General features: G+C 45.4%; 1 protein-coding gene across 4 annotated transcripts in view; it reads right to left on the reverse strand.

The window, feature by feature from the left end:
- The window catches only part of CLIP1 (CAP-GLY domain containing linker protein 1), a 54,909-nt gene that overhangs the window by 146 nt on the left and 39,272 nt on the right, over positions 1-15,491 (reverse strand). For 3 of the 4 annotated variants that reach the window (XM_010022725.1, XM_010022722.1, XM_010022721.1), the window contains 7 exons: positions 12,716-12,836; positions 8,568-8,620; positions 3,253-3,370; positions 2,821-2,986; positions 2,090-2,139; positions 689-813; positions 1-71 (listed from right to left, as the gene is read on the reverse strand). The exon at positions 1-71 is cut by the window's left edge and continues 146 nt beyond it. In XM_010022725.1, coding sequence (XP_010021027.1) covers positions 1-71; positions 689-813; positions 2,090-2,139; positions 2,821-2,986; positions 3,253-3,370; positions 8,568-8,620; positions 12,716-12,836 — 704 coding nt within the window. Of the gene's footprint in view, positions 72-688; positions 814-1,311; positions 1,318-2,089; positions 2,140-2,820; positions 2,987-3,252; positions 3,371-8,567; positions 8,621-12,715; positions 12,837-15,491 lie in introns of all 4 variants that reach the window. The other variant, XM_010022723.1, reaches the window with a different exon arrangement.

A 15,491-nucleotide genomic window follows, 5' to 3' on the forward strand; every position in this document is an offset into this window, starting at 1 on the left:
CGTGGAGGTCGAAGCAGCCGCAGATGTCGCAGAAGAGGCGAGGTTTCTTCTTGGACAGGCTTTCCTCCTCGCTGCGAGAGCGGCACCAGCACAAGTCAAGCAGGGCACTCACAAAGGGGAAAGGCCCGTGTCCCTCCCCTGCCCAAAAAGCTGCTTGGTGATTACTGAGACCAAGGAAACGCCAAGGTGGTCAACAAAACCCCTTCTGAAGATCTTCGCGCACCTCAGCTACCCCTGTAATCCCTTACACTGCAATGTTTGCCAAACAGACTCCTCCGTTTGTGTCAGCACTGGCACAAAGACAGATGCTATTTAAAAAAGAAACACACAAACTGGTTTCTTCTTTCCTCTGAGAGAACAGATCTGAAGCGATAGTTCAGTTTCCCCAGGCTGGATCTCCCCCCTCTCAGTGCAGCTTCCGGCCTCTTGAGAGCAAAGATGCTTCTCCTCAGCTTGGAAGGGGCCAGACTTAACCAAGGCCGACAACAAACCTGTTGTGATACATCAGTGCTTGTGACTGATGATCAAAGAATCATTTTGGACCTGAAATAAGGCTGGGTTCAACTGCTAACTTCAAGGGAATGCTGTGTTTTTCCTTCCCAGCAGCTCCCACCAGGCTGGTGCACTGTGCAGCTGACTGCTACCAACAGTTCCCAACACAAGCCAAGGTTTCCTTTGGGATTTATACCTGTCGTAATTATTGATCTCCTCGTCGTTGCCGTTGAGGGCTGCTTCACACATTCGTTGTATTTTCAAGTTTAATTCTTCATTTCTCCTCTGCAGATCCACTATCACTGAATTCAGGAAGTCGATCTGCAATAGTCGAGAAGGACAATCAGCAGATTGATGTCTGGACTTCAGAGAAAGCGAGCAACAAAGGAATAACCCTCAGACTGACTTGCACAGCCCTGCATTAACTCTTACCCCTGTATTACACAGCGCTCCCACAGACAGGACAAGCCATGGGAACATCCCAAAGGGCCTCTGAAACCCCCAGCACGATTTCTGCCCAGGAGCCAGGCTCTTCCTCCCTGCCAACCCCTCTGACAGACTTTGGTGGGTCTCAAGCCACTCGACTTCCTTTTCTAAGGCTACATTTTGAACACAAATCCCACGTGTAATTCGGATCAGAACCGTGTCCCTGCGCCCCTGAGCCCGCAGCTCTGCTGGATACTCCTGGAGCCCTCCCGAGGGGCAGCAGGAGAGCACAGCGCACCCATCAGCATCTCCCACGGAGATCTCTGAACGGAATCAAGCAATGCAAAATCAACACAGTGAATAAGAGAAAGGAAGCCAAGAAGTGGCACAAACCTCGTGCTGATTGGGAGGAAGGGTTGCCATCAGCAGGGGAATTCAAGGAGGCAGAAAACCAGAAAGAGATTGGTGGTTAGTGACTGTTAATTACAGACCTCTGATCTCTGCACACACTAGGAAGGACATCAGTGATCTAACAAGGACTGCAGTCACGAGTAGAAGGTGCTTCTCTTCCAACCTCACTTCCTAGGCATTCCTTGTCACAGGCTTCACAAGTTCACCATCACACTGACACACATGGCTCCTGTTACCCCGTACATGTGAACTTAGCAGCTTCCTTGCTCCACTGCATGTGCCAGCTCTCATTCTGAGTAAAGTTCTGCAGTTAAGCAGCAGCAAAGACCAACATTTCCAACTGCAGGAGCTCAGAAGTAGCACAGGAGCTCAGCTGGCCCGTTCCCCAGCACTGCAGGTTCAGGTGGCCCACACCTTATTCCTCATTCACACCCGAGGAACCCTCGGAAAGAATCCAGGGAGCAGCTCCTGAGCGTGCTCTGCTGGGCTGCACCGCACCAACGGGCTGCACATCAGAGCCCAGCACCCGGCTTTCCTGCTCGCCTCCTCCCGTCACCAGAGCTGCTTCTCCAGTACCCTCATCCCCTGGTTCTTACTATTCCCTGTCATTAATATCTCCCTTCACAAGCAGGTGGTTACAAGATAAATGTGCCCAGTATCATCCCGATGTACAAAATCTGACAGGAACTGTCTCTGAGAAGCATCTCCTGGGCCTGCAGCCACGCGGCCGCTTTCTGTGCTGGGGGTTCACATCAAATACCTGCTTCTCCTTTGCGATTTCATCTTGAAGTAGATTAGCAGCAATGTCACCTTTAAAGGAAAAAAAACCCAAGATAAAATACGGCACGTACGATGGCTGAGTCGGAGCTGAAGTCACGTACAAGTCTCTACTCTTACTCTGATCACTCAGTGTAAGGTCAGGGTGACTTTTTGGGGGACTTGTTTTGGCTGCTCCATATTAAATACTGCACATTACTTACTAGAATGCATGAAATGTGTGTGTAGGTGACAGCTGAGGTTCACAAACCCTCAGAGGAATGATCCTCTGCTGCTGAGATGGAGCTCAAGAAGCTCCACATAAGGCAAGGATGAGTGTATGAAGTGTGGGAGTCTCGTCCTGTGCTCAGGGAGGTGGTTTTGTTACGGTGCCTACACGGCACCAGCAGGGAAACCCAAAATCAGTCTGAGAGAGGCTCTTGCACAGAAGCCACACCATGAACAGGATAAAGTTTTATGGCTTATGCACATGATTTATCTCAGTTCAGATCATCCCCCACCCCGGTGTCAACGGGGTTCAACAGGCCATGTTGGCAGCTTTCATGTTTTCAGGTTTCCTTCACCCAAGTCTTAGGTGTGTCCTACAACAGGAAGATGAACTAGATGAACCTCCCATGTCTCAGGAGGTTCCTCAAGCCTCCTTTCACCGTCTGTTGGCAGCTGCAACAATCTACAAGACTAAAGCTGAAGGCACAGAGCCAGTGGAGAGGCTGCTCTTACCTGAGGAGCCCATTACAGTTAAAGGCTGCTCGTTGTTCTCCTTGAGCTTTTGCTCCAAGTTCTTCACCTTTTCCTCTAGTTGCAGTTTGTCAGACTCCAGCGACTTCACCACTGACTGCAGGGTTCTGGCAGAGGCGTTTTCTCCGCGGAGCACTGTGATCTGGGGGAGAGAGCGGAGAATGCCCCGACGTTCCCGAATGAACTCAGGGCACCCGGGCAACACCCTCAGCAGCAAGGGCTAAACCAGCACCAGAAGTACACGCTGGAGGCCACCTAACGAGGCCCAGAGAGCTGAAGATTTACCTCTAAGGTTATGCTACATTAATAAAGACCATGAGCCAACTCTTCAGTAGCAGCACACGAAGCTGTGGGCTCCCAGCCATAACTCAGGCTGAAGTGAAGGAACATCCCACTGTTGTCATTTACCTCGTTTCTGAGTTTTTCCAGTTCCTCATCTTTTTGTGTGATCAAGGCACTAGTAACATTGATGGATTTTTGTAAAGATGCTCTCTCTTCATCAATTTCTTTCTGTAACGTTGATTCTCTACAAGAAAACCAAATACAACCAGAAATCACCTAAAGAATGGATTATTGTGGTTGCCTTAAAGAAGTTTAATTTAACTCTAAGTGAAAACAAGCCACTAAGGTAAAGCCCTGGTAGAAATAAACCACTGAGAAGTGGTTCTTAACAAGCAAATTTTAATTCTGTACTTGACTAGGATTTTAGGTACATAAAATTCAGACGTTACAACTGTGGAAACAAAGCAAAAAACTTTACCTAGGAAGTACATGCCAGAATCTGCATATCACCGTAGCCATTTGAATTTAAAGAAGCAAGTTAACGGACTGGGGAGATACAGGATAAACAAACATGTTGCACAATGTTCCACACAACCTGACTTCAGAGTTTTGTTACTTCTTGAAAGTTATTAACAAGCAACAAAACACACATGCAAAGCTCATTGTACAAGTTGTCATGCAAAGCATGGATGATGCTGGAAATATCAGCTGGTCCTCACTAATTTCAGTGTCATCGTTAGTTCCTGACACACGTACTTGGAGTTTCTGGGCCTCAGCACAAACCCATGTGGGATTTGTTTCACTTCATGGAAGAAGAGTTAAAAAGAAACCTACCAAAGCAGGAACAACCCCCTTCTGTGTATAAATGCCCTGTTTTCCCAACCTTTTCAGCTGAGCTAGTAAGAGCTACGACTTCTGCCCACAATTCCTGTCATCTTAAGGCACTAGAGCTATGACATCCTCACAGTGATGCTAATGAGCCTTCCTGGTAGGTCACACAAAACACACAGATGAGTGACTGTCCCCTGACATGAGGATTAGTGCTACAAAAGTTCCCCACAAGCTGAAAGGGTTTGGTTTTGTTATAAAATGAGTAATAATAATAACAGTAATAATAAAGAAGTTATTACTCCAAAATCGACATGGAATTCTCTAGGAGGAACTTGCTTTTCAGAGCCCTGAGCAGAGCCCAGCAGCCAGGTGCCTGCTCTCTGAGCTCCTGCAGGCACAGCCACCTTTCTGCTCTATTCCATACATCTTGGTGTAGGCGATGATGCTCTCACTGCCACCAGCATTGAGCTGCTCCTCGTGTTACTAGTGGGGAGGGCTGAAAACAAACCAGTCTGCCTGGATGCCCACCCTCTACACAAAAAGCAGGAGGAGCCAATACTTCAAAGGTACCAAATGACTTCATGGTTTCACTGAAGTAACTCCCCTCCCCTCCCCGAGGGCTGTTCAGGGGGTCAGGAGCAGAACACATCCCTGTGTGACGATGCTCAGGAGGTAGGGACAGCTTTTAATTGAAATGGGAAAAATTTCATACCCACAATATCTGCAGTTAGTGAGAGCCATGATACCCAGAGCATGGAATACAATAAACCTCACCGACTCAACAGGAAACTCAACAGGAAACTCAACAATGAGAGCACAGTTAATGCAATTCTTTCATTGTTAAGATTATACTCGGGAATGGAAGCAGCAAGTGGAGAATCTGGGGTTTAGAAAAGCTGATGCAGCGACCAAACAAGAACCAAAAGGTTGGCTTTGGGTTTGGTATACTTTTTACAATGAGAGAATTAAGAGAAGCAGAAGCACAACAAATTGCAGACTGCACAATCTGGCCTTCAAATACAAGTTATACTCCTGTTAGTAAAACCCAAAAGGGTAATGGCATTTAACAGAGCTCCTTGCCCACCCTGATTCAGCAGAGCACTAAAAGCACGATGGTAGTGTCTGTCTTGGCAGGATCACACCCAGGCTCTGGCCTAACCCATGTTTTTAAATGCTTTGCTGAGCTGAACCAAAAGCGCAGGGTGGTGGTGGGGGAAGGAAACGTGCCACCGAGGCATGGGACAGAGCAGAGCTGCACAGAGCTGCAGAGCCAGCATTTACTGTAATGTTCATCTGGAAGCTGCTGCTCGCAAGCTCTGTTGTACCCAAGCTTTCACTGAGCTTCCTGTGCTACACAGGCAGCTGGAGAGGGGCAGAGGGACACCCCAGTGACTCGGCTCGTGCTCAAGAACTTGTTCTTCAGCCAAGGTTTCCACTTGATGGTCAGAGCTTCATCTCCGTGATCAAGACCAAACATACGGGTTTTCTACAAAAATGGTTCACTTGCCACTTACTGGGCTTGGTTTCAAGCACCCCAAGCATTTAGGTGGTTGAAAAAGGCAAACAGTTTGTGAGCATGTAAGTAAGTATTTACAGATTCAATGTAGGAGTCTAGAATACTGTGACACAAGGGGAGAGAAACAAGAGAAGAGGAGAGGGAACGAGAGGGGAAAATGTCCCTGGACTGCAGTGTTGGTTTTCCCTTTCTCCAGGAGCCAGCTGCAGGCCCTCAAAAATGCTGAAACTGGATGACCTACAGCTATAGTAGGTGTAAGTCACTACGGTCTTACACGTAAGTGTGGACCACAGTTCACTTCCAGCATCAGCTGAGAGTCTGCCCCAGTGATGCTTCAGTATCACTAGTGGTGTGATTCAGACAGTAAACACAGTGTATGTTGCATGTGAAAGAGTCACATAGTCATAACTTGCAAGAAAAACTATTTTATCAGGGAAGAAAAAATAGGGAATGGATTTGGTGAACCTGAACTTTTCCCCTGCCAATTCAAGCCCAAAATATCTGCTTGCCAGCAGGGATTAGAGATAAACAGCAATGAAAATGACTTTGTCATTTCACACACCATTTTAACATTTCACTTTCTTGAGGAGGTTAAAGCATGTCTGGAGCAGTGGGAGCCGGGGGGGGAGGCTTTGGTTTCACATTAAAAAATCACCCAGATTCTTCCCTTACTACGAAAATAAGAAGTTCTAAGAATGAAGCAAATACCTTAAAGTGCTACTGGGGAAGCTTTGAAAATGCAAGATAACAAGAACCACGTTAGAAACATGGAGTAGAAATGCAAAATACTGTAAGGAAGAACTAAATCTGCCCCAAGGGGCTATTTGTTTTGGTAAAAAATAGAGACTTTTTAAATATGTGTATATATATTGCTGAGTATTTTACAAAACAAAAGCAAGACACCAAGGGACAACGGCAGCCAAATATGTACAACAACTTTACTTCAAAAGAAAAAAAAAAAAGAGAAAGAAAAATAATTATTTATTGTAACGTGGATAGACTTTCTTGAGTCTTACCATTAAAGACACACAGATATAGCAAGGGAAGCAAGGGTAGGAAAGGGAAGAGAGAGGAATGAAATGAGTATCGATAAATAGCGCAAGCTCAAAGACAGTAAGACAGTCAGCAACCCACAGTGAACCTGAGGCAACACAGAACCCCCTTACACTCAAACTCCTGTCACTCCCAGCCTATTTCATACAGGGAGCTGCTAAAATAGAGGGAAAGAATTGCTGGGGGTGGAAGGAAGGTGAGAAAACTACTGCTGGAGATTTGACCTAACTGAAACAGGAAGATGTCTCCTTCAGTATCTCAAATACTTTGCTGGTTCAAATACTTAAGACAAAAGGAAGAAATCATCATTCATCTCATCACCAACTCCAGTGGAATTTGGGAATTTAGAAAGACTTTTAAACTTTAATTAGCTCTTCATTCTTTTTTTGTTAGCAAATAATGTCATATGCTGGTATGTTTTGACCCCTAGAGCCTGCATTCTGTGCCGGTGACATTGACTGTTACTGGGTTTATCCCTTCTGCTGGAGTTTATTCAACACTGTTGAGGAATGTCACCAAGTCAGTGACAAACCTGGGCATCTCAGTGTAACCAGCTGATGTTTAAATGCTCTGTAATGATTTCACAGTTACTGAGATTATTTCAGACAGCTCACACGGCATAGAAACAGGAAAATCAGAGCCATACACCTTTCTTTGTATAACTAAGTAAAGAATTTGCCTGTTAAAATGTATGCTATGAAATAAACTGCTGGAAAGTACTGAACAAACCCTGGGTCCCCATCCCTCCTTCCTTTCCTCAAGTAACTTTTGGGAGTTACACGATTTAAAATGCATGTTTTAAAACACATTAAATCAGGTTATAAACAGCACTCTAAGCTGTCAGCAGCACTAATATCCTCCTTTCCCCTCCCTTCCTCCGTATCAAATACACTGGAGATGATCCTCAGCTGGTGTAAACATCATAATTAGTGTGGATGTCAACTGGTATTTACACCAGTTGATGATTTCTCTCCCTGCCTCCTCCTCCACCTCATCTTAAACCCCCAACTTCCTCTATTCTGTGGCTAAAGGCTGCTGATGCAGCTGCTCAAAGCTGGAGGTTCAGCTCCTGCCTCTCTGCAGAACAACAGCCCCAACTTGTACGTTCTCTGTTGTGTCACACCCGGCTGCCTTCAGAGGAGAGCAAGGTGTACCAGAGCATGACCCACCCCCTGAGTAAGAGATTACTAGGGACTAAAACAGGGAGCAGTGTATAACACTGAGTAGCTGAGGATGCGCCCCTCGCTGCTCTTTGTTGTGGCCATTATAAATTCAGGGTGTTTAAGAGAGCTGGTTTGTCCTTCCTGGCACACAGGAGGTGTCATGGAGAGCTGTGTCTTTTTCTAAGGATTTATGTAACTGCTTTTGAAAAGCCCACATTTCCCTAAAAGACATTGTGCCCATCAGCTTCCATACACATACTGCACAAAGCCAGTGACCTCTGTCACTCGGGACCATTTACTGAACAGCCCCATTTACAAACGGATGCCCCAGTCACCCAGGACAAACCTCCTGGTGTTTAAAAACAGTGCTGAATGAACTGCAATAGCTACTGCCACAGGGAACTCAACAGCCCAGGATTATGAGAACAATCCATTCAATGCTGAGTAACTGCTGCTTTTCTTTCTGCTTTTAAATAGCAATCCTAGCTTAACTGTCTTTTTCCATTATTCCTTAAGCACTCGATGGGTCAGATCTGTATGTGTGTGCTTTTATCTGACTGAGGGACAAGCCAGTACTCCAGAGCAGACAACACCCAGACACAGAACTGGTTACTGGAAATAAAGACAACTACTACCACACACGAGTGTGTAACTAAACAGGAAAAGCTAACTACCACTGCTTACATGAATAGTTACATTCCCTTCACACTTTTAATAAAGCAGACGTGGAAGTTACCATCTGTAATGTGTGTAACAACCTCAGCACTTTTAACTGTGACACCAACAGAAAAGAACAGCTTTCTCAGCAGTGCTATTAAGTTTTCTGAAGTTTTCTGCAGGACTGTAGAGTTAAACACACGCCAGCAAAACCAACTTACCTCTTTTTCATCTCTAATAACTGGTTATTGAGTACTGATCTCTCCTCTTCCAGCTAAAACACAAGTACAAAAAGACTGCAGTTAACACACTAAGGATTGCTTCCTCGGTATAATGTATCAGAGCAGCATTAGCATCATAAAACAAACATGAGAGAGGCTACAGAGCCTAAAACCCCTCAAAGTATTTGATTTTCTACACAAAGTGATCAGCGACAAGAACATCAACTTGTGAGGGGCTATTACTGCTTTACACAGCATTGCCATGTTCTGTGCACACAAGTGTGAGGCTGGTATTGCCTTAAACAGCAAAGAGAACCATAAGCCTTGGTGTGCCTGGCTGTTGAGTTTAGCCCACTGTTGGTGAATTACTGGGTTTGCTGTGGCTCTGACCTGGGTAACTGTGCTACTGATCTGTATTGGTTACTGTGCTGTTACTTAGAGATAAATTATTGATCCCTAAAGCTGTCAGTGTGGTGTTGGTTACTGTATCCTGAACCTCTAACTCAGTGGGGCTACCGTAAGCTCTTAGAACTAGCAAGGTGTTCAGCTGAAGATACTGCTGCTGCTGCAGGTTCTTGGGGTGCAAACCAACAGGAAAAGCAAAACAAGACAACCAACCATAATTCATACAACAAAACTGTAAAGGCAGCCTTTACAACCCCCCTACAGACAGGTGACAAAAACAGAGAGGGAAAAAAGGGTAGGAAAATTCTGAGAAGTGTTTCACTTGTAAATTCCCAAAGAGCTGCTCAATGTTCAGCTGCTTCCCCAGAACCCCCTTTCTGACACCTATTTCACATGGCCCCTCCCCTCCTTCAGGCTCATGTTGCAGTCTCTTGTGCATCAGCCTTTTCCAGCTGGTTTTTGGGCTACTGTTCCTCTACCAGCACTAACATTACACTGTGCAGCATCAACCTGGCCATGATGCACAATCAAATCATTTCATTTCATCCTAGAAAAAGCTTGACTTCCCAGCGTTTGTGCTCTTGACCACCACCTGAACTGGACAAACCTCACAGTGACATTGTCCACCCTTTGCTACCAGAGGCCATGCCCACGGTGCTCTGTGATGCTTTCCTAAAAGGCTTCTTTTAGGAAAAGATTGTGGTGCCTGTTTAACTTGGAAAATCCTTCAGCATTTGTGGAATGCTCCCAGGCTATGAGCATAGACCCTGTGTCTCCTCCCTTTTAGTTCCATGGTTGGCTGTGGAGAGATGAGTGATTTTTATAAAGACCAAGACAGAAGTGGATTTAAAAGAAAGAAGAGAAAAGGACAAGATGTCAGGGGGGTTGTGCAGCTTCCAGACCCCTGTTGCAGGTGCACGGAGTCGTGGATCAAGCCTTGAGTAGCTTTCTGGTAGAAGAGGAGAAAGGACACCCCTTCTCTCATCACATTCATCCTGCAATCTGCTCACCCTCATTGCCCTCAGAGCAGACGTCTCACATACCTTTAATAAAAGATGGACCAGCTGAGCTAGCATAGCTCTTTCTGCACGGGTTCCAGTGAAGTTAAAACACCTTGGCAGGTCTGGGGCTCCCGAAATGCCACCACAAATAAACTGAAGCCAGAAAAGTTCCCCAAGCTCAATATCTATCTGCGTGTGAATCTTTAACTAATTACAAACAGCTAATTACTTATGGATCGATACAGTGAAGCGCCCCTCAGCATAAGCCACTTTAACCTTTAGATGTCAGGATAAATCATTCATGAAAGAGTGTTCATTAATTTTGCAAAGTGTGTCACATGCAGCCACAGATTCCCTACCCCAATTGACTACACACTCGCTAGAATTTATAGTTACCATAGTGACTGCTCAAAATACTCACACCATATGCTCGCTACCTTCCTTACTGCATCTGAATAGGCACATGCACCGGCGCTCACACGGACTGAAGCGCTGCTGCTTGCTGAGCTTTCCCCCCTCCTGCCAGAGTTTAAGTATCCACTGTGTAAAATGCAGTTCCAGGAGGAATCCTGCTCTGTCAGACCTCTTCATTGCTACCACCAATGCCTGAGCTCTACAACTTAAGCAATTCTTCATGGAAATCTTTTTCCATGGACCGCCAGAACTAAGGGAGACCGAAGTTCACTGCAGCTTGGTGCCTGGACAGGGAGTACACGCACCCAAGTGACAGCAGGGCAGACGTGGTGGTGGGGACCCTGAGACTGTGCTAACCCAAGTGTGAGGATCCTTAAGGCTGGCTGGTTTTGTTGCCATTTCATTAAGAGAACTCAGCAGAGGCAGAACGAGGGGACTTAAGTTCAGGTTCTGCAGGAAACAAGAGCAAACTCCTGTTCCTCAGGATAACAGCAGAATGAAAAGGATGGTTGGTACTTCATGTCCTCCAGAAGAGACAGGGAATGCTTTATAGCAGAACATCTGCCTCCATTCCCAAGTCCTCAGGGAATACAACAGTTCTGGGCAGGCAGAGTGCATGCTTCACCAACAAGAGCTGAGCAACTGAGCTGAGAAGAGCTGCTCTCGTTACTTACATGACACTTGGAAGGAACCTGCATTTTCAATGATACCATTTTGCCTTTGTTCCCTTTGCCACAACAGAGCCCCCTGGAATACCAAAAGGCCTCTTCCAGCCTTTCAGGAGGCTGTGCAGCTCCCTAGACCTAAAGACTCCACAGCCCAAATACTACATTTAGGAAATACAACAGGCGGCATTCCCATGTTTCCAAGATTCAGACCATTTTCCTTGCAGAAGGCAAACAAATGCAACATGAATGGCTGCAGAAGGCAAACAGACGGTTTCTCCAAGCTCTAGCAGATCCTCCAGATCTTTGATCTTGGAGCTGTCTCCTCACAGGCTGAAAAGGCTGTGGTGCAGGTGAACTGGGCATAGTCCAGTTTGCAAGACGACTGACTAATCCCTGTCACAGGTTCAGCCATCCCTCCTGTTGCCAAATCCTTTTCCAGTTACAACTCTTTCTGAAAATACCAGGTTGCCTCAAAGACTCTGAAATAATTTAAGATCCCATGTGGGTGTGGGGAGCAGAGCTCCCACTGGCTGTTCAGGATGGCAGCGTTCTCTTACCACACCACTACTCAGATGCTGTATGAGTCAGTGGTTGAGCCCACACGTCTGGGACTCCTGTTCATCATCTCCAAAGGCTCCTTAAGCTGAAGGAGCTCATGCATTACTCCTGTCAGCAGCCAAAAGGATTTAGAAACTGGACAGATCTTTACTTGCCCATCCTCGGTATTTCCAAACAAGACCATTGAGGAGAAACCAGCCTCTTGGCTTTAAAAATATTAGGCTTTCCTGCAGGATGGAGGAGATCTGCTCCGCTGTCCCTGGGAACAGGCACAGCCCCCTCTTCTGCACCAGTGCTACCTCAGAAAGGCAACAGATAAATCCATGTCTTCTGCATTCTTGCTTTTGGACAAGATCTTCCAAAGATCTCTTCACGTGGCTGTCACTGGAACTGCTCCACGAGAACCAAACCCACTGTGTTTTCTAACTGTAAATCTAATTTCTCTTTTGGCAAGTACCAGTGCTGCAGGCTGGGAAACTGAGCCCATACTGATTCCAGCAGCATGTTCAAATGTAACAGTAAAAAATTAGAAAGTTAAATTCAAGAGAGTCTTTTTCTCCCCTATAAATACCACTACAAAACCATCTTACACCGATCCTCGTCCCCCAGTACCCACTACCTGGCTGCAGCACTGCTCATGTACACATGCAAGATGAAGTTCAAGCAAGCACACACGTGCCCAGCACTTTAGAGACAGAGTCCAACCAAGTATTTTAAACAGTATCATCCTAAATACTCTTCTGCTTAGTGGGAAGGGGGAGCAGGAATAAGGAGAATTGAACAGATTTCCTTTGTACTGGGTAGATATTTCCACAGTTGTATAACAAAATCTCTCCCGACTGAAACAGCAAGTGACTGTTAATACATTTGGCTAAAGCTTATTTAATTTACTCTCATTCCCAAGCCTCCCAAGTATCCTCCATGGGTTATGCAACCTCCTGCCAGCCTGCAGCTCTAACCTCCCAGTGCAGGTGGCTTCCAAATGTATTTTACAACATCCTCAGAACAACTCCTGTTTCAAGCACAAACATGCAGCGCAACGTCACCCGGCACCAGCGGAAACAGCGCGCACAGAGACCAGGGAAGCTCCCAGCCACTCTACCTTCTGATGGCTCGTGACTTCGTCTCTGCTCCTGCCCAGCTCCTCGGCAAGTTTCACGTTCTCCTCTTGCAAAGCTGCGAGCTGCTGGGACTTCTGAGCTGCTGCCAGCTTCAGCGCTTCGCTGCGAGGAGGACAGGGAGAGCATCGTTACCATAGGAACCCGAGAGGCAGGAAAAAACTGTGGGAGAGAGTCAGCTTCACAGCTTGGAAAAATACATCTGGGTCACGTGTCTAATGGGATCTGGGAGGAAGGTGGTAATCCGCACCTCGGATGCGCAGGGACGGGTTTAACCCTGAAAGCAGCAGCAGCACTAAACTCCTTTTGCTTTCGATGTAGCAGATAGTCAAAGGAAAGGGAGTTCAGAGTGTGAGCTCTGCACGCTTCCAATGGTCTGTGAGTGCTTGGGTTTGGAAATACAGGGCAGGGTTTGACAAGAGGGTTGGCATGGTTTATAGCTGGGACTTTCTCAGAAGTGAACTCTGTAGCCAGAAGTAAAATTGTTAAGAGAAGAAAGAAAGAAAAAGGGGGAAAAAGAAACAAGAAGAGGAAAAAAACCAGCAAAAAGCTCACAGTTCTCTTTTTAAATGCTCCCTACAAGGTGTGACATCCAACCATACAAGAATGAATGCAAGATTAGAGGAGGCAAAACAGCAAAGGAGCTGATCTATTCCGTTATTTTAACAGATACAAACCTGAAAATGAGACCAACAAAAGCTGAAGGAAAAAAAAGGATTAGCAGGTTTCATGAGGTTGCTGCCAATGTGTGGTTTCCTTAAATAAGTTTATTTTCAACAAGTTTTTGAAACATAAAATGTTTTGGACGCCTGCCTGCAACACAAGTGACTCGCACACGTTTTGAGAAGATTTTTGGTTCTTGAAAGACATGAAATGACCCATCTCATTTCATTAAACAGTAATTTTAATGACTGTTTTGTTTCATAAGAAGCAGTCTCATACTCCTATGTGCCAATATTGCACTGACATAAACCCTGAACGGAATATTAAAAATACTTTTATGACCGGGGGAGGTTGAACCCTTAAGTCAGAAACTTACTCAAGCATTTCAAAACACAAGGACTCTGAGCTCTGTCTCTGGGCATATTTAAACCAAAGGAAATCTGATTTACTTTTTGAGTTCAGGATGTAACATGACTTAAGATTTTCCAATCATTTCTTCTATCTGGTCTCACCTTGACCCATTTCCCATCTGACCCACCTAGACTGGATTAAGCAGGAAAGCTCACATCAGTTCAAATTATCTTGGTACAGCTCTGCTCGCGGGTGCAGGAACACACCTATTTTTAACCACGACTGCTTGCAACACTAACCCGTTCTCCTCTCATTGCTTTTGGTGCTGAAGCATAGATTCAGGGCATTATAAAAAAAGCACACAAAATCCTGGGGTCAAGTTGTGTGAAATACTTGCCTGGGTTTAGTGCCAAGGAACTTTAAACTGATAGCTGCAAGCACACTCAGCAGTGCTAAATGAGTACACAACTCCAGTGGGTATTTCTGCTTATCTTCATCCTTCCTAGGATGAAGCCTTCATCCGTGGAAGGCTCTGTTACGAAGCACACGCTGTCACTCCCAACATCTCCCTGCTTCCAAAAGATGCTGCTCTAGAGGCAGCCACACATCCCTGCCTACAGTCACAGCTCCCAGGGGCAAAATTTTCCCTTTACTCTCCCATGTAAAGGCACCACCTTCATCAACCGACCTCATAAGGATGTTCTGCTGATCCAGAAATGTCTATTATCAAGCTAACTCCTTACTCTAATTAAAACAAGGCAATGCACAAAATAATTACGACAACAAAGTTCAATTAGAAAAACAACCAGCCAAGCTTCCCTTTATCCACACCATCTCTCAGCGCTGTTGATTAGAGACCATATTAAGCAACAGCCTATAACTAAGATTAGCCTTAAAAAACAAAATTAAAACTCCACAAAGTGATCCTGAGAACACCTTTTAGTGCTGGAGATTTTCAAGGCAGCATCTTCTATAAATAACTTCTGCTTGACAAATCACAGTCTAGTATCTTTTGTCTTCCCACAACAGCAGAGTCTACTTAGCCCCTTGCTGTTCTAGCGTAAGAGCAACTAGTCTGGAGGTAATGATTTTGCTTTGGCATCTCCCATGAGCACTGAGGCAGGTAGGAATTGCTCATGGAATGAAAGCTGCCTTTCTCAAAGGAGGTTCCTGTCTAATCAAGCATGCAGGTTTTTAAAAGCAAGCAGCAATAACTGTCAGTCACACAGAAACTTGGTGTTACTTCCACGTGCTGATTTCCTTTGTGCCCTGACTTCACCTCAGAGCAGTGGTTAAGAACTGTCACAAAATGACTTATGGAACTAATAATAATAATTAATTTGTCAAAGCTGCTCAGTCCAGATTCCAGCTCTCACTCCATGAGTCAACAAGTTCTTCTTGGAGCAAGATTGTGATTTAATGCGTTTCATCTCTGAAAGCTGGGGGACACGCAGCTACTGCAGGGCAGCAATAGCCAGGACTTTTGCTCACACACCAAAAGCTTTGCTACAATGAGATTCCACAGGGAAAATTACTTTATATCAGATGCTTTACAGTTAATTTGTTTGTGTACAATGTTACACATCACTAGTAGCAGTGGTAATAGTACCTACGTAAGAGGTAATTGCTCAAATGAAGCATCTTCAATTATAAGCAGTTAACTCTAGTTTTACATACTACATACAGCATTCGTATTGTACCAGTTAGAAAAGAAACAGGAATAAGCTGGAATGAACCATCAACGAA

The sequence above is a fragment of the Nestor notabilis genome, unplaced genomic scaffold (assembly GCF_000696875.1).
Source record: "Nestor notabilis isolate BGI_N333 unplaced genomic scaffold, ASM69687v1 scaffold11989, whole genome shotgun sequence".
NCBI classification, from domain to species: Eukaryota; Metazoa; Chordata; class Aves; order Psittaciformes; family Psittacidae; genus Nestor; species Nestor notabilis.